This window comes from Microtus oregoni, unplaced genomic scaffold, assembly GCF_018167655.1.
Source record: "Microtus oregoni isolate MIOR12 unplaced genomic scaffold, Mior012 000005F_ref0000423, whole genome shotgun sequence".
In the NCBI taxonomy this organism is placed as follows: Eukaryota; Metazoa; Chordata; class Mammalia; order Rodentia; family Cricetidae; genus Microtus; species Microtus oregoni.
This window is the reverse complement of record NW_024543064.1, coordinates 51,901,913-51,929,775: the sequence shown is the minus strand read 5'-3', so window position 1 is coordinate 51,929,775 and position 27,863 is coordinate 51,901,913. Positions and strand designations below refer to the sequence as shown.

Below are 27,863 nucleotides of genomic sequence, written 5' to 3'. Positions count from 1 at the left end.
GTTGTTACCAACCATATTAAGATGAGCTGGTCAAATTACTTCTCAAATCTGTCCTTCTGATTCAAAACTGTATCAATCAGTTCTGTCAGCCATTGTTTCATGTGGATGAGATGACCCAGATGCTGTCTCAGAATATGTGATTTGGCAGAGCATGTTCTTCTCTTTGCATCATTAAGTCAATAAGAAAAATAATTTAAAAAGAGGACAAAAGGAAAATCGACCACAGCTGGAGTGATGCTTGAGTGATAAGGCAGCTTTCCCAGATGTTCTGGGTTCTATTTCTAGCCCCCACATACCTGCCCACAACTTTCTGTAACTCCCTTTCCAGAAGTCGAATGCCCACTTCTGGCCTCTGTGAGCATCAGCCCTGCATGGAATGCACAGACATACATGCAGGAAACGTGTTTATATACTCACAGATCCACCTGCTTTTGCCTCCACAGAGTTGGAATTAAAGGTTTGCACCACACAGTAGGCTGTAGCTCTCATCATTAAGCAGCATTTTATCAGAGGAGAGAGTTTCTGAGTGGCGTATAGGGGGGAGGGCGAATGAAGAAAAAAGGACAGGACTCCTCCTAGATATTGTGGAAGAGAATATTTATTACAGATGTCGGAGAGGATTGTCAGATATCGGTGAGGGTTCAGACTGGACATGACCAGACTGAAGTGGGCCTTGTGTGGAGGGGGGATGTGAAGGGAGAAAGAAAAAGGTAAAGCTGGTAGGCAAGTGGCATGTTTGTAAACAAGGGCCAAAGATACAAAAAGGGGTGGGTAAACAAAAGGTCTTGATTATTTCGGAGGGGTCTCTGAGGGAAGGGCAACCCAGGGCTGGAGAGCTGAGGGTATGAGATAGGGTAACAGGTAGGGGCTGAGGGATGTTGTGAGGGTAAGTACTTTGAGGCCAGGTCTGCTTAGATATATAAATAGGCTCTTCAGCCATTTGTCCTGAGTTTGAAACTTAACAACACAAGGGGCAGGATGTGTAAGGCTGAAGCACCTGTCACATAACACACAGAAATCACTGCTGGGACATTTCAGAAATAATTCCATCCCCACAGCATTCATGTGCTGGGCAGATATGGAGGTGAGGAGAGGTGTTTAGAGCTGTACATGTTTTCAAATTTTTATTTTGAGCAATCATTCTTTTTTTTTTTCAAGACAGGGTTTCTCTGTGGCTTTGGAGCCTGTCCTGGAACTAGTTCTGTAGATCAGGCTGGTCTTGAACTCACAGAGATCCGCCTGCCTCTGCCTCCCAAGTGCTGGGATTAAAGGCGTGTGCCACTATTGCCCGGCCTGGGCATTCATTCTTAAGCTGAGAACACTAGTATCAATATATTTGTGAGTTTGTTCTCCTTTTTTCCCAATTCCATCAGGAATAGGTTATCTACTCTGAAAGGGTCTGCCAGAAACTCCTCACATTAACCACTGATATATGATGTATAATATAATAGTGATAAAATTAATAAAAATTTAACATATCACCATGATCCTTGATTTCTAAGTCCAGCTGCATTTATTCTTACCAAGTGGAGGAAGTGATTCCTATCATTTGGCTTCCACATTTAGAGAGACACCATGAATACATGTGGGTATTAGGAAAGCAATAGAATTTTACCAAATGAGAAAGCACCACATGAAGCCTACAGAATGGGAAAAAAAATTCTTACCAACTCATCATCTCATTTCCAAAATATATAAAGAACTCTAGAAAGTCAATGTCCAAAACCTATTTTAAAAATGGGGTACAGATCTAAACAAAAGTCTCAACAGAGCTACATAATTAGAGACACATCTATCATTTGGGAGAGACTTCATGGCCTCTTCCTATGGATGCAACCAGAAAGTAAATTCTGATTCTTCTTTTCCTTTTGTACCACTTTAGACTAACATCTCAATGTGCCAGGAACACATGCGTGTCTATGAAAGGAGGGCGGAAACAAATCGAAGGCACAACCCTTGAGACATGACTCATGGTGCACTTAGCATTTTTAATTCAGCAATTTATTTTCAGCGCATTTTCTTTATAGGAGGATTCATCATCCCCCCTGCAATTTTTAGATAAAATGATATGCCTCTGAGCTCATAAATGATTTTCCCACCACCAAATTAGGAGTCTATAGAAATTTGAATCCGTTTTCTAAGTCCAATTCCGTCACTATTTCTTGAGTTGCCTTCATTCTCTGACATCACTCTCTTCTCATATGAGCGAGGCCCTCAAGCTTCTGGACATTCACCATTTCTTCCTGTACTCTTTTTCTCCTTCCTTCTCCAGCATCACAGTCTGGGGACAGCACAGAGGCAGTGAGTGACTGGGGAATGGGTGAGGCCCATTCTGCACTTCAGGCTCAGCTTCTCATTGACTGGGGGCTTGAAGGTAAAGTTTTGCAAAAGAGCAGTGAAGAAAATGAATAGCTCCGACCTGGCCAATTGTTCTCCCAGGCAGGCTCTCTTTCCTGTGGGACCAAAACAGAAAATGAGTCACTTTCTTAGCTGATTTTAGTGTGTGGAGGGACTGATGTCCACAGCTATTAACTGCAAATAATGAGCTGACCGTGAGCTGTGTGTCCATCTGATTTTGTCTACCACCTTCCTGATTTGGCCATTAGAGCCTCATTCAAGGTGGCATTTCTTGACCTTGGCCCAACAATATGTCCCAGACTTGTATTTTCACCTTGCCATTTTTCCAGGTATCCTGTTCCCTTGCATTGACTAATGTGGTGGTAATACCCAGCAGGAAGCATTCACATAACTCTGGAAACCTTTGCTCTAGTTCATGTCACACCATACACACATGCACGCGGTGTATTTATCTACATGTGTCTATAGATATGTATTTACAGGGCAGTCTCTCTAGTGAATAGGTATGTTTACACAGGTAATCCCTCATGGTCCAGGACAACCCTAGCACACCACTGTTTTTTCCCTCAGTGAGCATCCTCACCATGTATCCCAACAGCATTGCAGATTTCCACATAGTATCTAATCTATCTTTAAGCCCACATTTGTGTAGATGTGTTTGTGTGTATGTGTGCCCATTGTGTGTACACAGGTGTGCACATATGTATAGACTTTAGTGGCCAGCAATGTGTGCTTATGCTCAAGTGCCATCCAATATATTTATGTATGTATTTATTTTTGAGGCAGTGTCGTGGGCAACCAGGCCAGTGAGTAAGTGAGTGCCCGGGTCCTCTTGTCTCTGGCCATCTAGCAGAAGGAGAACAAGCATATGCTGACATACTCAGCTTTCTGTGGGGCTTCTGAATATCAAATCAGGACATGCTCATAAGACAAGCAATTTACCAGCTGAGTTACTATGTCAGGTACCTTAAGTAACTTGTTACTAGATTCCTTTATTCCTAAATCATACATGTTGAGTGAGAGAAAGAAAAGAGCAAGAGTAATAGTGTAAAATCGGAAGCCAAGTCAATAGCCTCAGAATAATTGTTTTGACTAAGAAGAAGTTTACTGAGACGTACAGACCGGTTCTGGGCAAAAGCTTTTTTGAGTGGCATTGATTTCCATTTTTCCCACTCTCCAACTTGTCAAAGGTCATCTTGGCACTATGAGTGATTGTGAATCACACTAATACTAGTAGCACATTCAGTGTACAAAGTCTGTCCCTTGACAATACCAACCAGTATGGATGCTGGTGTCAGAATTGACACTAAAGAAGAAAAAATTCTTTTTTTTATTTCCTCTTTTCCTTTCCTATCCTTTTCTCTTTTTCCTCTTCCTCACTTGTTCTCTCTCCCTCTCTTTCCCTCTCTCTTCTCTCTCCCTAGTAGTTGGTGAATCTAGCTAGGTCTTGCATATTCTAGAAAGTATGCCTTCACTGAGCTACACCACTTTATCTCTTTGAAGCATTTAAGACAGGATCTCTCTAATTTTCCCAGGATGCATTTCTCCTCAGCATCACATTTTAAATCAATTCCATTTGACTGTGAGACTGCATCCTTTGAAAATAACTTGGGACACTGAAAAATCTTATGAAGGAGTTCCATACACACCTTAGTAAAGAGGGAGCACATTATAAATGTCTATTCTTAATGTTTGGGGGAAAAAATGAGAGAAGTTGAAACACCCAGCTATGATAGAAGAAGGTCATTGGTTTAGTAATAAAGAAACTGCTTGGCCTCATAGGATAAAACATAGGTGGGAGGAGTAACAGAACAGAATGCTGGGAGGAAGAGGAAGTGAGCTCAGACTCGACAACTCTGCTCTCTGGAGCAGAGACACCATGCTCCTCTCTTCTGGGCAGAGATGCAATAGCTCTGCTCTCTGAGACGCACGCGATGAAGCTTCGACCCAGAATGGACTTAGGCTAGAATCTCCCTGGTAAGCCACCTCGTGGGCTACACAGATTATAAGAAATGCCCTAGTCCAGGTGCGAGAGTTAGCCGAGAAGAGGCTAGATATAATGGGCCAAGCAGTGTTTAAATGAATACAGTTTCTGTATAATTATTTCGGGTGTAAAGCTAGCCGGGTGGCCGGCAGGGTGGCAGGACAGAGCCTGCCGCTCCTATTACAACATAGCTAGGGAAATTGGGGCTCTGAATTGGGGACAAGGCCAGGGAATGCAGGACTTCAACCAAACACAAAATAGAGTCACACTGGTCAATCTGGAGATGTTTTCATTAAAACAGAAGATTATGGGGTGAGAGGAGGAAATGGCTGGGTAGAGCTGTGAACCCTCTCCTGCTCATCAAAACTCACCCATTGAGAAAGGCAGGAAGGATTCTCTCTTCTTAAACTGTCCATTCTCCAAAAAGTGCTCTGGATTGAAGGTTTCTGGAGTGGCCCACTCTTTGGGGTCACTGTGTAGTGCAGTCAGGTTTGTTAGAAGCATGGTACCCTAAAAATGATGGTAAAGAGTCATGCTTCGATATATGAAACAGACCTTAATGGAGGTAAATGTAGATACTTCTGAGCTCTCATGCATGACTCTCCCCACTTAGTACCTTCTCCTTTGTCGAGATAACTTTGCATTGACTGTGAATGCCTTCTGGGGATATTCTAGTCCATTAGGTTGCTCTTTAATGCTGAATACAAGTCTATGGGAAGAAGTTTGTACAGGTCTAGGGAAAGACATGTTAGCATCCAAAGAAGAATAATGAGGCATCTCTTACTGTGAGGACCTGGGCAAGGAAAAGATGAGCCTTCCTTCTCTGTTTTTCCATTCTCAACCCTCAGTGTGTGGGAGTCTGATCCAGTTCTCTGGGTTAGGAGCGCATCAAGAAAGCAGAGTTTGCAAGCTTATTCCATCAGGCTTCCTGGCATGGTGCTTGGGCTCTCCAGAGTGTGCCTTTTATCACACTGAATCACCCACCCTAGCAGTGACTTTACCCATTCTTTCGATCTCTCTTGACTTTGTCATGTCCATTCCTGATTCCAAGAACAACCTCAGTGCATTGTAGACCCACATCTGCTGCACAGCTAACAGTGAAGTGTGCCATGAACGTGATGACTCTGTCACCTCTTATATTACACACTCTGTAGTATGCTTTCATCATCTTATGCTCATATCTGTAAACACATTTCCAGAGATAATCAAAGAATGGCAGCAGAATTTCCCTGACGGAGGATAGAACCGTCTTTTGTGGTGTGGAGGGTATATGTTTCAGGAAACCCTATGCAGAGATCTTGAGACTCCTGGGAGATGTGATGGGGATCCAGTCTATAAAGAAAGGGGTTTTAACAAAGATTCATAGAGAAACATCAGAGGACCTCTTTTAAATGTCAAAATACTGCAAGCCCTATGGAGGAAGCTTAGGCTGATCAGAAAAATCAAAACAGGTTTGGTCCCAGATTCCCCACTATGTTTAATAGTAGAGTGATTTGATGTAAATCTAATTTACTTAAGCCTCACTTTCTAAACTCAAACATGAAATGGATAGTTATTCGGAAAAGCGAATAAGACCTTGTAAAGGAGTTAAGAGTCAACAGCACACAAATATCACTTAGAAACTGTTGACCCTCTGTCCCTTTCTAATATTGCATTTTCCCCTCATTTGACAGAAATCATTTGTATGTAAATTATAAGCCTGTGGTTCGCTGATTTAGAAACAACAGTCTCACTGTCATGGTAGCACAAGTGCCTCAAGTTTCATTCTCATTTCAAACTCAGTGTTTCAAGGCCTGTGTAGCAGCATTTTCTAGCCCAAGCCTGCAGTCCCTTCGTCTTGAGAGCTGCTCTCTCAGGTATCATCTAGCAGAGACCTGCTAACTGTGTTAGCCCACATTAGCATGGGAAGATGCTAGGATGCCTTTAGCCAACAAAGCCAGGCTTTGCCTAAACTTGGGCAAGGACTCTTCTTTCCCCACTGTATATGTATATGTTTAGATGCTTGGAGGAAAACTAGTATTTTAGCAGGTATACTAGCTTTCTGCCCAATTTAAATGATCTCTTGAGCAAGGAATATATGTCACCTTTAATTTACGTTTTTAGGATGAGGTAAACAATTGTCAAAGGTATCCAAGGCTGGGAGCACATAGTTACCTTTGGAAAGTGGAATCCATTCAAACTTGTGTCCTTTGACACTTCCCTGGGAACATTCAAAGGGATGATGTTACCCATTCTCTGCACCTCATGGACGACAGCATTGGTGTAGGGCATGGACTCTCGGTCGGCCAGGCTTGCCTGTCTATTCTGGCCAATCACTCTGTCAATCTCAGCTTGGACTTTTTCTGAAAGAAAACAGGAGATCCTATTAATTTTCAAATTTGGTTATTTCTTCTTAAGAGATGTAATCTACGTGGGAAGTACAAAAATGCAAAATCTCCTGAGTAAATTGGGAGCATGGAGATTTTGGGGGAGGGTTTAAAATGGGACGGGTGAGGCAGGGAGGGGAGCAGAGAAAAAGGTAGAGCTCAATAAAAATCAATTTTAAAAAGGCAAAAAAAGCAAAAAAAAAATGAAGCAGTCTTGCTTTGATTTTATTTTACTGACCTAGCTGTATAGATGTTTCCTTAACCCTTTAAAAGATTGATTTAAAGGACAAATCCACAATTCAGTGATATTTCCCTGAGCCTACAACATAATCCTAACTTTCTTAAATGGAATAGCTGTGTTAACATGGCTAACCTCAGGGAAGTACCTAGTCTGGTATGAGTAAGTTCCTTTCCCAAAATGTATTGCAAACAATTCACATTCATGCTTCATAGTCCTAGAGCCTGAGGATTAGTACAGGGCACCAAGCTGTTTCTTATCTGGTATGAACCAGTTTCTGTCTCACTGATGAGAAAGCTTCACTGAATCCTCATGTCATAGGGAGAAATAAGTCACCCATTCTTCTTTTATAAAAAGTTAATACTTCTATAATAGTATATTTCTGTCAGGGGAGAGTGTCTCACGGCAAAAGAGTGGAGGTCAGAGGACAGCTGGGAAGATGTATGTTTCTCATCTTGTACCATGTGAGTTTTGGGAACTGCACTCATGACAATGGTGAAGTAGCAAGATCCTCTACCTCTTGTGCTGTCTCTCTGGCTTCTCTGCTACCTCTTTTAAGGCGATTATTCCCTTCATAGGACCAATCACCTCCTAACACCATACCACTGGTAATTAAGTTGCAACAAGAGGATTCATAGAGAACACATGATCATTCAGACCACAGCACATCTGTAGGCTCTCATTTCTCAAGGAGATACATCAGCATGGGCAGTGGATAGCAAGAAGTTGCCGCACAACATTGCTAATGAAATCCTTTAGAATTCAGTTTCCACATCTGATTAATGAGAATAACTGAGCCTTATCTTAAGGATGTCTTGAAATGTATATGAACAGATAGAATCATAATAAGGAATGATAATGGTTGTTATCTTTCTTCCAATATGCTCATAGAGCTTAATCAGTTATCCAGCTAAAAAGTCAATCTACTGGATTCCTATTGGTATTTTGTGATATTTTGAAGCTCTTATTCTAGAAGTCAAGTATGTATTCTAACTCAGTAGTATTAATATTTAAAAAGATTATTCTCCAGCCACATACATATTTTAAGTGAAATTCAGTATGCATATAAATAAATAGAGGTACACATATGCATTTTGAATAAAAAAGGAAAAATACTTGGGCATGGAGGATAGTTCAGTCAGTAAAGCAAGCTTGCAGACCTGAGTCTGATTCTTACAATTCTTGTAAAAAAGTGGATATGGTGGCACTCACTTCTAATCCCAGGGCACTACAGAGTTGATGGCAGACAGATCCCCATGGGTTAGTGATCAAGCAGTGTAGGTTATTTGAGAAGCTCCTGGTGCATGAGAGACCCTGTCTCAAAATTGGATAGTCCCTGAGGAATGATAATTTGAAGCTGTGCTATGGCTTCCACATGCACAAACACACACACACACACACACACACACACACACACACACACACGCACACACACACGCATACACAAATGCACACACACACACGAAGGGGTAGTTCTTTGGACAAATTTTTCTTTACCACATGGGAAGCACTCTGATTTTCTCTATCCAGATTTCATCTTACTGTAAAAACCATTGGCCTGTATTAACTAACTTGATTTTATACCTCATAGATAAACTGTTACTCAATATTTGAAAAAACAGAACAAACAAGAAAAATGTTCCTACCCTCAGATCATTAAACTTTTCTAGAATCTGAAGGCATACACATAATAGCATGGACCACTCTCCCTGATGAATGCCAGTCACTGGAGAAAGGAACAATACATACAGCATAGATATGGAAGATTATCTGGTCATGTCTGGAGGAAAACAACAGTAATTCTCCAGTTATCAAACCATGAAGAGATCTGAAGTGACTTCAGGAGGTAGTACCTGAGAAGATTCTTCTAGAATGGGTAAAGACTGTGATAGAACACTCTTGATATCATGGCTTCGAGGCAAGAATTAGAAGAATAAGGACAGGGCCAGCAGAGGACATAGAGTGTAAGAAGGGCAGCACCCAGGGTGGGTGGGGTTGAAGTGAGAAGGCAGAAAGGTGACATCACAGTGCATTGAACACCAGAACAGAGTTTGAACAGAATTCAGGGGAAATGGGAAGGCCTACTGACAATGGAAGAGGAACCTGCATGGATGCACTTTGTAAATGTCTCAGTCCTGAGAGAACATGGAGAGCATATGCCTGTTACCCAGGGCATATTGCCTCACAGCAATGGCCCTTCTTCTCACTTCAACTTGTTCTCTTCTGGTGCCATTTAAGACATGGCTTCCAGAATTCTGCTTTGTCCAGTGAGGTCACCACATGTTCACCTTGGACATCTGGATAGACCGCCATGTAGAGCAGAGCCCAGCGCAGGGTCGTGGATGTTGTCTCAGTTCCAGCAAAGAAGAGGTCTAGAGTGCTCGTGATGAGGTTTTCTTCATTGAAACTTGTAGTCTTCTCTGGGTACTGGAAAAGACAGCGTGTCCTTGTTTAGTCAGAAGATTTGTGATTTCTCAATACATGCTTTTTGATGCTAGTGATCACATTTGAAGAAGGCATTTAAAATGGTATTCCCGTTGACCTTCTCAGCCAGCAGCTATTCATGAGCTATCTATTGTTTCCAGTACAACAATACAGACACTAGCAGATCAGGTTTTCGTCACCCTGAAGTATGAGTTCAATAGGACACATTTCAAATGATATTACTGTGATCTCCTTAGAAAACATTTCCTGTTCCAAGTGTTGGAGGCTAATCAAAAGTTTCTGTGACTCAGGTGGATGAATAGCAAGACAACTATTTTCTTGTGACTATCTTTGCAAAAGCTTTAGTAGGATGATAACAGAACAGGATAAAGACACACACATATTTAACTTCCAGTATCAGCCACATCACTAAGTCACTATCTGATCTAAGAGGTTCACATTACCTTTATCTGCTTCAGTTTATAAGAAGAGAATAATACTCATATTTTAACATGCCATATCAAACTGTAGGAGATACAGCAGACATATTAAATACTCTACAAATGCTTTTTGTTGATCTAAGAAGGAATGATCTGTGTTTATTTATTCTTTGATAGCCCTTTAATCTTTCATAGGCAAAACCTTGTTTATTCCATCAATTATTCTTTGGGATAAAATTTCATCTTCACTAACTTTCTATATAATCATCATTTTTTATAATACTCATGATGTTGATGGTCTCATACCTGCACTACATATAGTGAATTATTTGCCCCTTTTCCTTGAGATATAATATTGTTACTATTGATACTATACCAGGAGGATGAACTGTGCTAGAACATGGGAAAATTTTTACTAATGGGTTCCCCCTGGGCAGAGAAGGAATCCATCATCTAATGAGTCAAAGTTCATAGGAAGGATTTAGTGATGTGGTTGTATCAAAGCCCTGGGTCCTGCCTAATTTCTGTTTCCTGATCTACCATGACACAAACAGGCACAACCACATCTTTTTCTCATGTTTTCTCTTTCATGATGGACCAACACCCCTTGAAAATAAACATAAAATAAAAATAGACAAAATAAACCATGAGCCTCTTAAAATGTTTCTGCCTATTATTGTCACAAGATGCAAATGTATCAAATAAATCCATTCAACTGCTTTCTGTCTGCTTGGATATGATAGGATGGGAGATTATGGGAAGGCAGATGACCCACCCAGACTCTAGCATTCAGTTGAACTTTGCCTGTGTCTTGCAGTTGGGGCTGAGTGGGAGTGAATGATTGACCTTAGAAGAAATCATCAAAAACAGAACTCTGATGTTAAATTGTTACTTTCACTTTGTATGTAACTCCTACATGAATAAGAGGCAAATAAAGAGTAAAAGTCAATGAGAGGCATGAAAGGGAAGTATCTACCATTTACAGGGAGGAAACCATTTATTTCTAATGTCACCACTGAGTTAATAGTGATACTATTTTCCCTCACAGGGGGTAGGGTATGTGAAGCAATGATGTACAAAGATGTCTATATCTTCATTTTTGGAACATTTACATGCTTCTTGAAAATCTAAAATAGGCTGTGTAGATAATTTTAGAGGGTACAATTATTTTGAAACTATGCCTGAGGAACATAATCAAATAGATAAGAGGAAAAGAGATGCTACAATTTTGGAATTGAAGACAGAAAAAGAACCAAAGCAAAAGATATCAGTGCCCTCATAGTCAGGTGTAGTGGTGCTCATCTTTAATCCCAGAACTCAAGAGGAAGCGGCAGGAGGGTCTCTGTGTGTTTAAGACCAGCCTGGGCTACAGGACAGCCAGTGCTACATAAGGCAAACTTGTCTTGAAAAACAAAGAAAAATGTAAGCAAGCAAGCAAACACACAAAAATGTTGTCAGCTTTAGGAGCTTGGATATACAGGGTCATATTGTTCCCATAGTCTTTTAAAGAACGCTATGTGGCCGAAAGGAAGAACATATCATGAGAACTGTTAAGAGAATAAAGCTGTGTCATGTTAAAGCACAAACTCTGTGGTAGCCTGCTGCCTGATCACTTGACAACTATTAAACCATTACATTGTCTTTAAGAAGAAGACACAGGAGCATCTTCCCGACCTTTGTCATTTCCGTGAGGAAAGCATCAATGAAGTCTCTTGGCTCATCAGGATTCCAGTCTCTCCGGTGATTGTCAATTATAGAAGAAACAAATGATTTCAGTTTTTCCCAGTTTCTGATAACTGTTTGGTGTGATCCAGGAAGATATTTCATTATCCATGGGAAAACATTGTAGAGCTGATTGGGAAAAACAACGCAGTCAATGGGACACCATGATGCCACTTTACAAGGCTTCAAGCTATAGTCTTCTGTTTCCCTTTTTTTCTAACTGTGAAATTGTGGGGCCAGCTTCTCTCTTCCATCTCATTTACCTCCAAAATATTCCTACTCTGATGAGCAAAGTGTATTTGGCTTCAGAACACTTCTTTCTAGCCTCGCTGCTTGTTATCTGCTACATAACACCATCTCTCTCTGGATATTAGGAGCGCATTCAACACTTTTATTGATTATACTATTAATGCCATTACAGCTTAGTTTGCATATAATTTCCACAAAAAAAAATTTATCAGTGTAACCACATGCTTGACCCTGTGACTTTCTATATTCATGGATGGTCTCTAGACTCAAAGTCAGAGATATAACTATTTACTTGTAAGCCCTGTGAGTTGGAACCCCCAGATCTTCATGATTGTCCCAGTTTCTCTAGGCACTCCCACCAGAGCAACCTCTGAGACCAAACTGAGGGCATTTCTGTCTTAGGCCCTTATTCATCGTGTCTAAAAGAAAATATTGCTGAAAGAGTTATAGCCCTGTCCCTCACTTCGTGAAATCATTGCTCAAGTCTCCTTACAGATCCCTTACCTGATTAAAATAACAGGCACTTTTTTCATCTTTCAATTTCTCTGTCATGACTTATTTTCTCTCTGGGAAATTACCAGTAATATATACTGTACAAGGAACTGCACATCCTGATTACCCCACCATGGTTTAAACTCCATATGGTAAGACTGCAATCTTTACTGAATTAAAGCTAATTGTGATGGATGTTTCTATAAAATTTGTAGTGCATAACAAAATGTAAAATCAACAACATTTAAAATGAGGCAGACATGGGTGTGACTTATACCTCTGTTTCCTTCTGGCTATAATGAATTGTAGCAGATATAATAATGAGAATAACAATGTTAATAGTATGGAAAACGCACAGTGTGCTAATGGGGTCTCCCTGTATTCAAACACTGAAAGGCATGAGATACTCAAAGCATTCCACAGATGTGTGGTGGACTACTGTCTATCTTTTCTTAGACATCTCTGTGCCTACTTGCAGACACCATATTGCAGCATTTTATATGTAAAAGATCATGGTGAAAAATTAGTAAACTTTTGCAGCTGTCCATTAAAGTGTCTGATGTAATCAGTCATTCCAAGAATGTTTATTATCACTCTCTTCCACCTTTAACTCCCTTCTAAGATTGTTTTCCCCTTGATACACACACCTAGAAGTGAGCCTGGTACTTACTGGACTGCCCTGACTTCCCTGACTCTGTGTACTGGAAGCAAAATAATGGAGCTGCTGGGTTGGGACTACAATGACCAAGAGCTAAAACACAAACTACAAAATAGTGTAGGAAATAAATGCAACCGATCTCACTCTTTATGCCTATTTTCACGCCAACTAATTTCTCAGTTATTAGTGAGGGCAGCCCTGAATTTGAGGAGGAAACAGATACGGAGATGAGTAAAAATAAATCCACTTTGGGGTACATTGTGGAGAATCCATGCATCAAGTCTTCAAGAGAAAAAAATGAGCTTTTGAAAGACCAGATTCTGTGCTTCAGATTCATTCTCTCTGGAAGCATTATGAACCCAAAATATAATAAAGTAAAAACATCCACAACTGCTTATCTGCACACACTCCAGAAGAGTGTCCAAGAGAACACAGAGTGCGGCACAGAAACACAAGAAATATGAAAATACAAGCGGGTTTGGATGCTATTAAAAATCACGAACTCCTGAATTAATGCATTCACAGGTACTGAAACAAGTACAATGCTACATAAAAGCTGAAACATTTTCTACAAAATATGATCAGTGACTTGGAGGCTATAAGAAAGCAGATGAATACAGTAAAGGACCCGGGGAAGAAAGTCAATACTAGAAAGAAAAAAAACAGCAAAATGAATGAGAAAATCAACAAATTAATTGAAAAGATCAACAAATAGGAAGACACTGAATACTTCAGCAAGAAACTGAGGTTTTGCTTTAAAAAAAATGGAAATGGTGAAAATAAATAGCTCAATGAGTCAATAACACAGTAAAATCCATCACCAACAGATTAAACTATGCAGAAGACTGTCTATCAGGAATGGAGTCCAATGTTGAGGACACGCTTTATTCATTCCATTAGGGAATAATGGGCATGAGTATAATGTCTAAGAACTCAGAGATACAATCAGAAAGTGGACCTCAGCTGCCACAGGATTGCAGGGTCACAGATAAGAAAACAAAGATCTGAGATAAAAAAAATAAGTGCATAGAGAATAATTTCAATGAATTTATAGCAGACATTTTCCCCAAATATAGAGACAGAAATAGATTTTCAAAGACAAGTGGTATTTAGACCTTTAAAATAAACACTCTAGAGGAAAGCACTTCTGTGCTTTGTTAATTATGTCAAAAAATACAAAAGCTGTAAGGAAAAACATTAACTCATGTGCAAAGTCATAAAAATTAGAGTATTAAACTTTTTATCATCAATCTCCAAGCCAAGAAAACATGAGATGACACAGGTTCTCTGAAAGTAATTATCAATCATGGAGCCCATATTCAGAATTGTTATCATTTAAAATTAATGGAAAAACATGAATATTTTAGGAAAAGTGAAAATCAGAGCAATTCAGGAGCACTAATCCAACAATACTGAATGTGTTTGAGGAGTATTATACACAGAATAAAAAGAATGTCAATTATGAGAACACAGGAAAATGTAAAATTCATAAGATGAATGGTTGAGAAAATGAGAACTAGGGAAACATCCATCATATGTAACACAGATAACAAGTAATCCTTGGTAGTAATAGGGAAGAAAGTAAAGTAAAAATGATTTAACCAAGAAGAAAAACAATAAAACCACAGTAGTTAGCTTATATGATTCAATAATATGTTGAATGTAAGTGGCTCCAACAAGCTAAAAAGAGACAGAGACTAGCCGACCAAATTTAAAACCTAGATCAAAGTTTGTGTTGTTTCTATGAAACACACCTTACAGGTAAGATCGCCACAAATTAAGAATCAAAGAGAAGAAAACAATTTCTAAAACAAATAGAAGTTGAACAAGATGACATGGCAATTCTCATATCTGAGTTAAAACAGATTTAAATCCAAAAAGTCAGAAACAATAAAGACATTGCATGTGGGCAACAGTTAATAAATCATGACAACTGCAAACAAAAAGGTATACACACACAGACACACTTTTACATTTGTGATATACACATAATGGAAGCAGAGAATGTTTTCCTGAAAGTTGTTCTCTGACTTGTGTGCACCCACACACGTAACAAATGTATACATGCACATAAACTAAGTACGATGTCTTGAAGATGTGGAAAAATACAAAAACATCTGCACACACAGTCTCCAATGTGTATACACAAAGGTAGTGATGGACTACTGCAGCAGGCCTAGCAGAAGGAAAACCCTTTAGATAACATCAAGCCCTTGTGGTTAATGTCAACATACAACTACCTTAAAGAGTCATGGGCATGGCTGACAGATATGTGAAGTATTCAAGTGGCTATAAGGAGTAGACATGGAAAATTGGCCACTGATGGAGGTGTCATTTGAACCTCAAATGTGTATATTTTCTTGTTTTAGACTGATTGCATCATGTCGATGGGTATGGAGACAGTGCACTTCTAAATATTTAGTTATATTATATGTTCAGATGCAAATATAAGACAAATGGGTGTGCCAAATGGACACTGATATAAAACTATTATTCACAACTCCTAAAACTAGAACAACTCATTTATCTAACTGTAGATAAAAACAACAACACAGTCAGTGTAATTCAGGTCTACAGATAACAAGGAAGAGGGTACAAAGAAGAATTTCAATACAAGAAAATATGCTAGAAAGTTCCTTTTGAAGGCGACTAACATAGGAAGAGAGTAGCAGGGAAAAAAAGAAAGTCCAAGTAAATAATATTATTTCCATTCTCTAAATGATATCAGCATTCCCATAGGCATGTCTATAGACCAATATAAATATCAAAATAGTTCAAATAAATATAGAAATTTTTGTATATATTAAGATTCTTATAATCAACAAAAACATCAAAGTCAGAAGGTGGACTTGAAAGATATTTGGATCAAATTCAATTTTTCTAATGTTCTCATGTTAGCTACAGAAGACATTTGTAATACCCTTGACAGACATGCAAAGAAGAGCACGTACCTGGCACATCATTGATGCCTCCAAACACGTGGCCTCATCCAGTAGCCTCAGCATCTCCTGAAACTGACTGTCATGGTACTCAAAACGCTCCCCAAAGGTGACAGAGCAAATGATATTGGAAACTGCATTGTTGATACTGAAGTGAGGGTTGAAAGGCTGTCCTGGGGGTGGGGAGAGAGAGGGGTGAGTCCTTCAAAGTTATTCATTTGTTTCTATTTTCTATACTGAATTAATTTGATATGATAGAGGAATATACATTGCAGAAAACCATGGAAGAGGCTCTGTTCAGATCATACTACATAAAGACAGACATGCTTCAGGGACTCTGCTAATACTGGGAGGCTCAACTGATGACCAGGCCGTAGGTGCAGCAGTGTGTCTAATGACCATCTGTGTGCCTACCTACAGAACTCCCAGCTCATGGTCATGGCTACAAGTTTACTGCCTAGTCCTCAGTTCAAAGCACCGGCACAGTGACCAGAGCAAGCATGTAAACATTTAGGAAGAATATGTACAATGAATGAGAGGGCCATAGTCTCCCATAACCTCCCACACCTGCCTTGTGGAATGCCCACCTTTCTCCTCTTTTATGGCCTCCACAAGGTATTGGGCTTCCTCCTGCATGCGCTGCTCTAAGCTCTTCTTTCCCAACCCAAAGTTCCTCAGGGTCATCAAGGCAAACCTTCTTTGCTCCTTCCATGTCTGGCCACTGGAGAAGAGCACTCCTGATAAGAAGACATTCAGCATTATGACACTGAAATTCTGGTCTAACATTACCTCATGAACTCTATGATATATGTGCAATGGAAAAAAGAAGGGCCAATAAGGGATTTGGTAACTATCTAGAGAGAATACCCCCAAAGCAAGAAGCATGATGTCTAACATCCTGGTGATCTGCAAAATCATACACTGGTATTTTTTATATACTGTGTAATCTACTCTTTAAGGTCTCTGCATGTTTATTACCAACCAGCAATAGGTCCATTCCCACCGCAGCAAAGAATGGAAGACTACAAAATAAAACTTTCCAAGCAAACACAGTTGTTTAATACCCAGGGGTTCAAATTCATATCACCTTGGTTCCAAGCTGACACAAATATCCACTTAGTTGTGTTAAGTTGAATAACAGGAATAAACTAAAGGATAACACAAGACATATAAATTAAAGAGGTATAAAAGGATCTATAAGAGAATTCCTATTCAATACAAGCCCTAAAATATGAAAAATTAATTAATCAATAGGGTAGGAAGCATCAGTATTCCATAGAGAAAGAACAGGAGACAAACATTCCAATCTGTTCATCATCTACAACCTAATTCATGACACATGCAATGCCATGTGCAAGTCAATTTCTTAACATTCAAAGAAATCATTAGCTCTGACATGAGAATCCCCTCTGTATGCTGTGATTAGAATTAATGAATAAAGGAACTGCTTTGGCCTGTTGATACAGCTGAACTTAGACTGAATGCAAGGAGAAAGCAGGGCAGAGTCAGGAGACATCATGGATCTGTGGCCAGAGGTAGATGTGCTGAAACTTTGCTGGTAGGCCACAACCTCATAGTGATATACAGATTAATGGAAATGGGTTATATTAAGATGTAAAAATTAGCCAATAAGAAGCTAGAGCTAATGGGCCAACCAGTGATTTAATTAATACAGTTTCTGTGTGATTATTTAAATTATGGGTCGCCGGGACAAACAAGCACCCATCCTCCCATAATTGGTGTGCCAACGTTGGAAACTACATCCACATAAAAACCGGAGAGAGCTTAAAAATTAATTCTAGACAGTAAAGAACAGAGTTAAACATGGTTTGCTATCAGCACTTACTTGGACGGGCTCTGTTTGCTAGAAGCAAGCAAAGGTGTGGATCCTTTAAGAGAGATTTTCCTAATTCAGCCATAGCAGAAAAAAAGCTGTGGCCATTTAAAATGCCAGCTTTCTGGGCTATGCTTTCAATGTGACCTCTGGCTCTTGCAGGATACAAAGCATTTGGATGGGGTTTGTGAGCAGACTTCTGCAGCTTAATTATTGGTGACATAGACTGGCTGTGTGTCTGAAATTGGGGTGGTGTGCTTGGCTCTCAGAGGCTCAAGTGTCTTTGCCATGCTGGACCAGGCAGGGCAAGCAGGGAGTACTGTATTTGACCTAGCAAAGTTGCAGCTTATATTCATAAGTGTTTAGCATTTTAAGAAGTGCTTCCGGTCAGAAAATATTTATTGATATGCAATAAAGAGAAATTCAGATAAAATAAACACCTATAAATGGGTCACAGTGTTGGATAAATGTACATAGGCTTGGGAGACAAAAGCAAAAGAGTACAGAGAGTTATAAAAAAGTAAATGGTTTTTTTAAAAAATTAAAACAAAGTTTTCAAAGAGATAGAGTACAGGCAGTAATAGATTAAAGGGATTAAAAATGATAAGTCACGTAAAGATGAATTATACACAGAGAGTTTGGATTATGTATATTATCGTATTTTCTTTGAATTTTTTGACTGTGAAGGAGTTAAGTACAGAGAGACATTTCATTGTATGGGCTGTTAAGCTAAAACGGCATATAAAGGTATCATGATTTTCAAATTGGCTTTGGTAAAATTCTCTTGTTTCCAAAGAAGATAAGAACTTGTGGATTGCTTCCAGACCAATATGGTTTCATGGAACAAGATCCCCTGATAGGTTGTTGTGAACACTCCCACAAAGAAAATACTTCATCCCACTGCTGACTGAAATGAACCTAGCCCATAGGATACACCATGAAAGACCTGATTAACAGCTTCCCCAAACAGTAGGAAGTAATATGAAGAAAACTATGCCCATATTCCTAAATATTGTCTATAAATGTTTGCTTACATTTAAAGGGGGTATGATATAGATATGAATAATTTGTATTGGTATGGATTTTGGTTTATTGATACAAATTTAAAGTTAATTTTGTTATATATATTTCTACTCTTGATTACTTGATTAAGGTATTGTGTGTGTGTAGTTCATTTAAAATGTAATCTATAATTAAGAAATATAAGTTAATAGGTACTCATCTATAATAGTCAAGCTTGTAGTCATGTCAGTTAGGTTTTGATATATAGGGATATATTTCATTTAGTTAGGTATTCTTCAAATCTTTCAAAGATCTTCAGAATATGGCATCTAAGTATTTTAAAAATTTAGGACTTTTCATGACAGTGAGACACATAAGCTCCTGGCAGCATCAATCTACTTCAATAAGAAGATGGGCATTGAAGAGGCTTCTCATGGAGTTGTTCGATGAACTGGACTTGAAGGATCTACAGAGGAATAACTGATGAACTTGCCTAAAGGTGAGACAATCCTTCGGAGTTCCTGCTACATGAAAGTTTCTGTAAGATATTCTGCAGGATACAGAAGAAAGTGACTGGAAAATTGCCAATATAGGCAGACTTGTCTTTGAATTTTCCTGCTTCATGAAAAATTCTGTTGGATACTATAGGCCTGTAGGCTGAAGATGAATTCCCCAATGGTACAGAAGAACTTTGGGATGACTACCCAGGCAATGAGATGTCTCTTTCATTTCTCGAGTTTTGGAAGTTTCTTACAATGCACTTTCTGTTTACTTAGGTAATAGTATATCCTTATGGAGTCTTTGATGGAGTGGAAAAATAGTTTTCCTTGTTATGATAAAAGATAAAGTAAATAGAAATATTGTAACTGTAATTCTTACTTGATAACTGTTTTGTTATATGTAATTTTACTATGTTAAAGTTATAACCTTTTTTATTTAAACAGAAAACGGGAGGTGATGTGGGAATCTCGTCTTACAGAAGGTTTTTCCTGAATTATAGTAGAAGTTTGAAACTTCTGATAAATATCTTTTACCATTAACCTTGTAGTTCTGTGTGTTTTAATTAGCTAATGGCTCAGAATATTTCATTTGATGGAGTATATGTTATATAAAGATGGAGATTTTATCTATTATGTGCACTATGAATAAATTGTGCCTAGCTCTGTGTTTCCTATAAGAGATAACATAGTTTATTATGTACAATTAATGATTGGTTACCTGAAGGAGAAATTAGGAAATGTCTAAAACTGACAATTTGGCAGGTCAATACACTTGAAGTTCTGCTTTCAATTTTGGAAAATACAACTTGATATAATGGCAATATTGAGTATTCGTGCTATTCTAGTCTAACCCTGTCTAGAAGGCTAGAGAGTTCTGTGTTGCATGGCTTTAATAATGGAGTATAAGAAGCCAGAAACAAGAAGAGCAGCAGTAGGATGGGGCTGAATTACTCCAGTTTTCTTGGGACAGAGAGTTGGCAAAGGAAAAGGGAAGTAAGAACACAGTGTGTCTGGCTGTGGCTAGATTCAATGGCTCCTTCTCACCAACACATTTATAATTAGCTAATTCAAGATGTGGTTATTTCTAATCTCTTGAAATGAGATGACACTGTTTAGTCCTCTGATGGGTGCTTTCATTCAGGAAATGTGACATTCTGCTTCCATTAAATATAATAAATTATGATGGGACTGTTTATGGCCATGTTGGAAAGTAAGATACAGGTATGTTTAATATATCAGAAGCACTGTAATGCACACACCATGTTGCTCAATAAACTTACCATTGTTATTAGTGATACGTTCTCGGAGACGAGAGATAGGGCGTTTCAAAATGTTTTCTTCCATGTGTGTAAAGACTTCTTTGATTAAGGGGAGTCCAGTTACCATTATTAAATTTACACCAACGGAATTCAGGCTAAAAATGTTCCCATATTTCTTCACAAACTGAAAAATATACCAAGAGTTATAGTTAAGTGTGCCTGTGTCTGTGTTTCCAAGGATGGCAGGCATGTATAGCTAATGGGATTCATGTTGAGAGGTTTCTGTGAGTGGGGAGATAGGCCATTGTCTGTGGAAATATTTCTGAAGTTGTGGTTTACTTAACTGCACTAAACTCAAATCCAAATAGGTAAAAGTTTTATCATATTATATTAAAGTTCATTAATATAAGTCTCATGAGCTGACTATGCACCTACAATGTCTACCTAGAGAAAAACATGAGGATATAAGTTTCAATGAAGAAGCAAAATCATTGATCGGCAGCACCCTGAAATCTAATGAAAGGAGAGCATGTGACACATTTGACCTGACAAAGGTCAAGGAGGGTGCGTATAGGCTTGATGTTGGTGCAGTTTTGTGGACATCCTCATAGAAGAAATGGTTTAATCAGAAAATAATGCCCCGCACTCATCAACATGCTTAACATGGGATGTACATGTGTGACGACTTGGACAGACACTAAGGGAACTCTGTTATTGGTGTGATATTAATGTTCCTGATTTCTTTCTTTTTCACCAAAATTCAAACAATTTTAGGATTAGAAATTTTCTCTTAAGTCTTTCATTCATATATCTATCCAACATGAACCAAATGATCATCAAGTTGTTACTAGACTAACTCATGAAGATGCAAGTCTTTCAAATACATTATAAGGTTGGAAGTTAAACATTTTGACACCCAATGAGGCAAAGAAAAAAGGCCATCAGTCCAGAGAAAGATTGAAATGCATGTGTACTAGGCAGATATAGCAACCATGAAATCCTAGTTAATCACAATATCTAGCATCTATTTAGGCAAAGGAGACCCTGCCTTCCCCTAACCTTGCTGCATAGGAATTGTACAATAAAGAGCCGAGGATAGAAGTTGAGACATCTGTGAAGATCTGGAATAATGCAAGCATGTAGGGTCTATGGATTAATAACTGGGCTCTTAGGGCCGGTGTTCTCTTCCAAGTCTCAGACTACCAGCTATGAAAGGGTAAAAATTACTTCCGCACCCCCTGTAGTGCTCTGTGGGGAAGGATGAGAATGGTACTGTGAGAAGCACTTTGTTTAGTTCCAGACACCCAACCATCGACTGCATCTCTGAGAAACGAATGAGCTCTGTGTTCAAATACCTGGGGATACAAACATATTGTCAGAGCCAAGAAAATAATCCATCAAGTCCAGATAGCTGCCCTCACTGAGTGGGTACTCAGTATGCTTTATGCTTTACTTTATTCTTTGTAACTGTTCTACCACAGTTAGAATTTTCATCATCTTTCTAAAGAGAAAATAAATTGCAAATGAAGTAATGTAGCCTAAAACAAGTCTCTTGCCTGGTGGAGGGGTGCTGCCAGATGTTATATACATCTGTAGAAAATTAATACCATAGAATCTCTATGAGACTTGGGGTTTTAGAGGCAGTTGGGATGGGGACCAGGCATGAAGGTATGAGTGACAGAGTTTAGGGGAGCAAGAAGAGGGAGTTGGAGAGAATGAGAACAGCCATGAAGATGCAGAAGACATAAGGTTTTGCAAAGTTTGATGAGAGTATGTGATCATTTCCAAAGATTCTTCATCCTGTGTGTTCTCAAATCAGTCCTGAGTTGACCCACCTCTCCTTTGGTCATCCTGAGTCTTGTCAGTAGTACCAAACAGGAGGGTACAATCCTCTAGGTATCTGTGGTCTCCTTCCCTACTCTTACCTTCCTTTACTTGTGCCCTATCCTATCAGTCACAAAACCTTGAATCTTGGTGAGTCATGTCAAACAAACATAATGATTTGATCTGATTCCAGGATCGTGCACCCATATTATAGATAGATCCTTACTTAGACTCTGTACTTCCTTAGTTCTTTATCCAGAGTCCTTGCTAGCTTCATTGGGTTTTATCATTATCTGACTTGTCTGGTCCGTAAGGCAGAGCGAACAAGTGTATGCCTTTTCTTTTAAGAGATGCCAGGAATAGATGTGTACAAATGAGGAAAAAGCCAAATTCATCTTGATCAGTGTGTGGGTGAGATTTAGGGTGTATGAGAATTTATTGACTAAATTTATTTACTAAATTCATTGACTAACTTTCAATATCAATCATGAAGTTTAGGGAACAACTTATAAAATAAGGCTTAAGTGCATCGTAATTAGCAATGTGTACCACGTAGATTCCCTCCTTGTACTGAAGCGGCATCCAGCATCTGAGACTCGGCACTAGGGTCAATGTTCTTTCCATCTTTTCCAGCTCTGTGCCCAAGTATGTTTCTAGTTCAACACAAGTGATTCAAAACTTTTATCTTGTTGTGGAATGAATGAATGAGCAGATTCTGATCTTTACAATTCTCAACCATGCCAGGTCTGTCAGCCAATTAATGTAATAATGTATTAAATAACCAAGAAGGTCCTTGGGTTTATGTCTTAAGGCAGGTAGGGCACACTTTCACTATACATTAAGTAAGCCATTTGAGAAATTAAAACAAAAGTGTATTTACTTTTTTTGAAATATTTATTTATTTAATATGTATACTATGTTCTGTCTGTGTTTATGCCTGAAGGCCAGAAGAGGGCACCAGACCTCATTACAGATGGTTGTGAGCCACCATATGGTTGCTGGGAATTGAACTCAGGACCTCTGGAAGAGCAGGCAATGCTCTTAAGCGCTGAGCCATCCCTCCAGCCCCAAAAGTATATTTTCTTAAAGGTGACTCGGAGGGGTAAAAGAGTTAAAATTGAAAATAACAATAGATTGAAATAAGAGATATAAATGTGACAAAAGAAATAGGAGACAGAAAAGTTAAGAGTAGAAGTAAATGTCCAAGTGGATTGTTATCGAACAATGTACAATGGGATGCACGTCTTGGATAAAGAGAAAGTAGAAGCTATGGATTAATGAGATAAATGATCCATGAAGGCAAATGGCATACCGGTTCTCTTAGAAGCAATAGAAAAAGGGCATTCAGGAGGAAAATTCCCACCACCATTAGCAGTATATGAGAAGGTCTGATCATCTGAATCCTTACAGCTCTGTGTAGTGAGGTGTGAGCTCTGTGTGTGTGTGTGTGTGTGTGTGTATCAGGGCATGTGTGTGTTTTCCTAATTGGTACAAGAACAAAAACTGCATATTTTTTGTTACTTTAAAGTTTAGCATTTTTCTTTTAGGTGTGTGTGTGTATGTGTGTGTGTGTGTTCGTGTGCACGTGTGTGCATTCACGTGTTTGTGTGTATGTATGCTAGAGGTCAACCTCAGGGATCATTTTCAGCAGCTGCCCACCATATTAGCTTGTCTGAGTCAGTGTATTTCCTTAGCTCTGTAAAGGCATGGCAGGCTGGCCAGTGAGCTTTAGAGCTTTGGCTGTCTTCTTCCTGTTCCAGAGTTTATTACAGAAAGTTCTTCAATGAAGAGAAATTCTGAAACAGAGAACTGCCAGAAACAGTGGCACTGTAACTTTATTTTTATTATGATATAATCTCAAAACCTAGATGAACAAATTATATGAAATTATTTCTGAGTGTCTAAGTGTATGTACATGGTGGTACCTAAGAGAATGTGTTAGTGGTCTTGTTTGTAGAGAAGTAGTTCTTTGTCTCTTCTGCTTAATTGTGTTCTTATGTTGTTTTTCTTTTTCAGTATGTACATGTCCTCGTGTGCTTTCTGTTGTGATGAATCACTGACGAAAAGCAACTTGGGAAGAAAGGGTTTACTTTTACAAGTTGTATTCCATCATCAAGTGCAGGAGTGATGTCATCTCAGTGGACTGGACTCTGCTATATTAATTAACAACCAAAATCAAATGTCCCACACACTAAGGTGATGGAGATAACTCTTTAATTGAGGTTCCCTCTTCCTCAGGTAATGTCTAGGTTTTGTTAAGTGGATTAAACCTAACCAAAACTGTATACATTCCTTTTAAGCTGAAAAAAATCACTTTCTATTCAATAAGGAAACATAAAATAAATCTATGGACATAACAAAGCTTGGTAGAAGTACTTTTAAGACTTTATAGAAGACGAGAGTATTCCTTGAAATTTCAGAGTGTATATCTGCTCTTCACTATAATTCTGTGCACATGAACTCATTTAAGCACAGCTGTGTACACTCCTTGGCACATTAACTCCTCTTCAGAGTAACACTCTCATTGACCATCTTCTGAGAGAGCCTTAGAGTGCAGAAAATGTGCAATGCACAGCCTAAGACGACATCTGCTATAGTCCTGCTAGAAACTGAGGTGAAGATAAAGTACTGGAACCAATTCATAAATAGTGAGCTTGTCAGCAAAACATATATAGTGTGAAGGTTAAAATACTCATACTGTGATATCATGCCATACAGATACAAAGACTGAAGAATAAGTACATGCAAGAACATAAAGGTTACTTCCTCCAGGAGAAAAGTCTTATTAGAGGACACATAGCCAAAGGTCATGGCAAGTGATAGGGAATTCAGAAGTCCTCATGCAAGAAGTTCACAATTCTTGGCAGCATGCAAGTCAGAACAGGTTTTATTGTTGCCAGGGTCAGTCAGATTTTCGATGAGGGAAAGCTAGAAAGTGCTCCAAGAAAAATTAGATAGGAAACAAGGCTGCTTTTAGGCCTTACCTTTGAGGCAAGTACGTTTTAGGCTCAGAAGTTTCACCACCAAAAGCATTAATTGAACTCTCTTGATTTCAATCAAGAAGTTTGAAGAGTTTATTGTTTTTACTTTTTTAAGAGAGATGACTCATCTGGGCTCAAGACATTAAATTGGACTCCGGGGTCTTATTCTTCCATATGTGTGATTTGGGAGAAAACAGGTGATATTTTCTGTATCTATTTTCAAATCTACAAGCCTTAGATTCATTGTCATAAAAAATATGTCAACAGAGCCAATAATAAAATAATCCCAACAATTTATAAATAGGGGTTGTGCTTTAGAAGATGGGCCTAGTAATGTGAGAAGCAGGTCCACCCTGTACTGCACAGAGAAAGGAGACAGCAAAAAGGAAGACCCAGCACCAGAGGCATCAAAACTGTGCCTCATTAAATAGATGTCCCCCAAAAAACAGGAAAGATAAAATTCTTGAAGTATGGTTGAAACTTCCTAGTCTGGCAAAATACAAATCTACCATGAAGAACTCAACGGCATAAAACGAAAAGTGAAAGCAACACTGTCAATATCAGTCTGAAAATTCAAAACACGGAAATCTCTTGAAAGCAGAGAGAGAATGTCTTGCTACTTATAGGGAAACCAAAAGGGCCAGAAGAAGTGGGAGGACATCTAAAAATGTTAAGTGCAGTAGATAATCAACTTAGTGTTCTACAATCAGGATAAAGACAGTGTATGAAGGAGTGAAAGACATTATGTGGAGGGCACAGCTAAGAAGTTTCTTTCTGTGACAACCTCCTCTGAGGGAATGAAGAAAGAAAATGCTTGAGGTCAGAAAGGAAATGATGAACTTGAACGGTCAGAGAAAAGACAGCTATGGGAGGATGAGTAAGGGGCAAAGACAACAGACTCCTGTGCCTTTGAGTCCCAGCTGCACTGACACTGAAGAGCAGGGCACTGTGGGATGTGGGTCTCACTGAGTGGGGACTGCACCTGGGGCAGTGCATCATACAGGGCAGAGGGCTTTCCCATGTTTGTAGTCGTTTCATTTCACATGCAAAATGCTGTTAACAAACTCTCATAGCTGTGTGTGCGTATTGAGTAACACAGCACAGATGCTGGGAGGACAATAGTAGAGATGTGAAGAGAGAGAAGATGAATAGAAAGGCATCTACTCGGAGAGGGTCCAAGAAACACACAGTGAAGGGATAATGGAAAAAATAAACAGAGGTGGGAAAAAATTATGTGCTTAAACCATTAAATAGAAATAAATAATAAGACATTCTCACTCTTCACATGCAACGGGAAGTGACAGCGATAATTAAACATGGCTGGAGGATTCACTATCTAAGCAAGGAAAATTACTGTGGATAAAGAGGAACATTACACGGAAGATGGTCATTCACCAGAAAGAAGAACCACAGTCGTACATGTGTTCATAGTGCACATGACAGTCTTTCCAATATAGGGGAGAGCTTCCAGAACTGAGTGGAAAGACAGTCAGACTCCCAGCAGAGCTGGAGATTCCAGTGCATCTTTCTCTGGAGTTGATAAAATCAGTAGAGGAACAGTCAGCAAGGATGGAGAAGGACCAAACAAGGATTAATAAGAGAGAACTAATATTTGTAGAAAACTCCAGTCAAGAGAAAAATATACTTCTTTTTTCTCAACAAGAACTTTAACCAAGTGAGTGGAGGTACCACCTTCCAACACATTTCTGAAGTTGGCAGGGCTTCTTTGTCAAGATATATCACCATGCCTCCTTCAATACACCTGGACTTAAATAATAAAGGTTAAAGGAATTAAAATCATATACAGTGCGTTCTCTGACAATAAAAGAATTACGAGAAAAATTAAAACCCAAAAATACAAGGGTAAGAATTATCTCCAACTTTTTGGAAATTGAACAGCATATTTCTTAAAGGAGAACACAAGGTTTTCTTTTGGCATAGCAGGTTGTCACCACCACCCTTTGAACTTGGTCCTCTGTCCTAGCACCAAGATGTCCCCTGTTCCTGTAGCTCATGATTACATCAGGACAGAGCTAGGCACCCTTTGCCCATCCTACCGGCTGTATTGAGAGGTGGGGCTTCTCAAGGTCCAACTGGAAAATGCTGCCCACGAAGGGCAGACCCCTCGGACCCGGTGGGTAGTTCTTGGGGCGCCGATTTTTGAGGTAGTCAGCCAGGAACAGAAAGGTGACAGCAGCCAGCAGCAGCGTCCTGAGATGGAGTGCAGCCCAGACAGCAGCCACCAGGGAGCCCGCAGCAGCTAGCATGGCTGGAACTGAAACCGGTTCTTTGAGGAATGAGAGTCTGAACTGGGACAAGTCCCCGGTGTTAACCACTAAGGGCTCCCCACAGAACCAATCCCTTCATTAGTCCCTCCCTATCCCTTCCTGTGTCCCTCCTCTTTCCTCCTGAAGCTGGGCTCTTTGGCCCCACCAATGTTTCTTGGAGTAGCTTCCAATCAGCTTGAGGGAGCAGCTCTAATCAAGGGCAGGGAGCTCTTCGCCCCGCCCCGCCCCGCCTCTCCCCGCCCCGCCCCGCCCCTCCCCTCAGAGTTTTTACCCTTTCCTCCCCAACCTTCCCTCAGCTGCACTTC

At 39.4% G+C, this 27,863-nt stretch overlaps 1 protein-coding gene across 2 annotated transcripts; it reads right to left on the bottom strand.

The window, feature by feature from the left end:
* Positions 1-1,968: 1,968 nt before the first annotated feature.
* On the bottom strand, positions 1,969-27,653 carry LOC121448759 (cytochrome P450 2J4-like). 2 transcript variants are annotated; one of them, XM_041652967.1, is made up of 9 exons: positions 27,328-27,651; positions 20,487-20,649; positions 16,458-16,607; positions 15,883-16,043; positions 11,485-11,661; positions 9,235-9,373; positions 6,497-6,684; positions 4,714-4,852; positions 1,969-2,453 (listed from the first exon to the last, which is right to left on the bottom strand). In XM_041652967.1, exons 1-9 carry the CDS (start codon positions 27,535-27,537, stop codon positions 2,275-2,277), a joined length of 1,506 nt encoding a protein of 501 aa, XP_041508901.1. In that variant the 5' UTR covers positions 27,538-27,651; the 3' UTR covers positions 1,969-2,274. The 2 variants fall into 2 exon arrangements, with proteins under 2 accessions (XP_041508901.1, XP_041508902.1); XM_041652968.1 differs by lacking the exon at positions 4,714-4,852 and having other exon boundaries at positions 27,328-27,653.
* Positions 27,654-27,863: the final 210 nt, after the last annotated feature.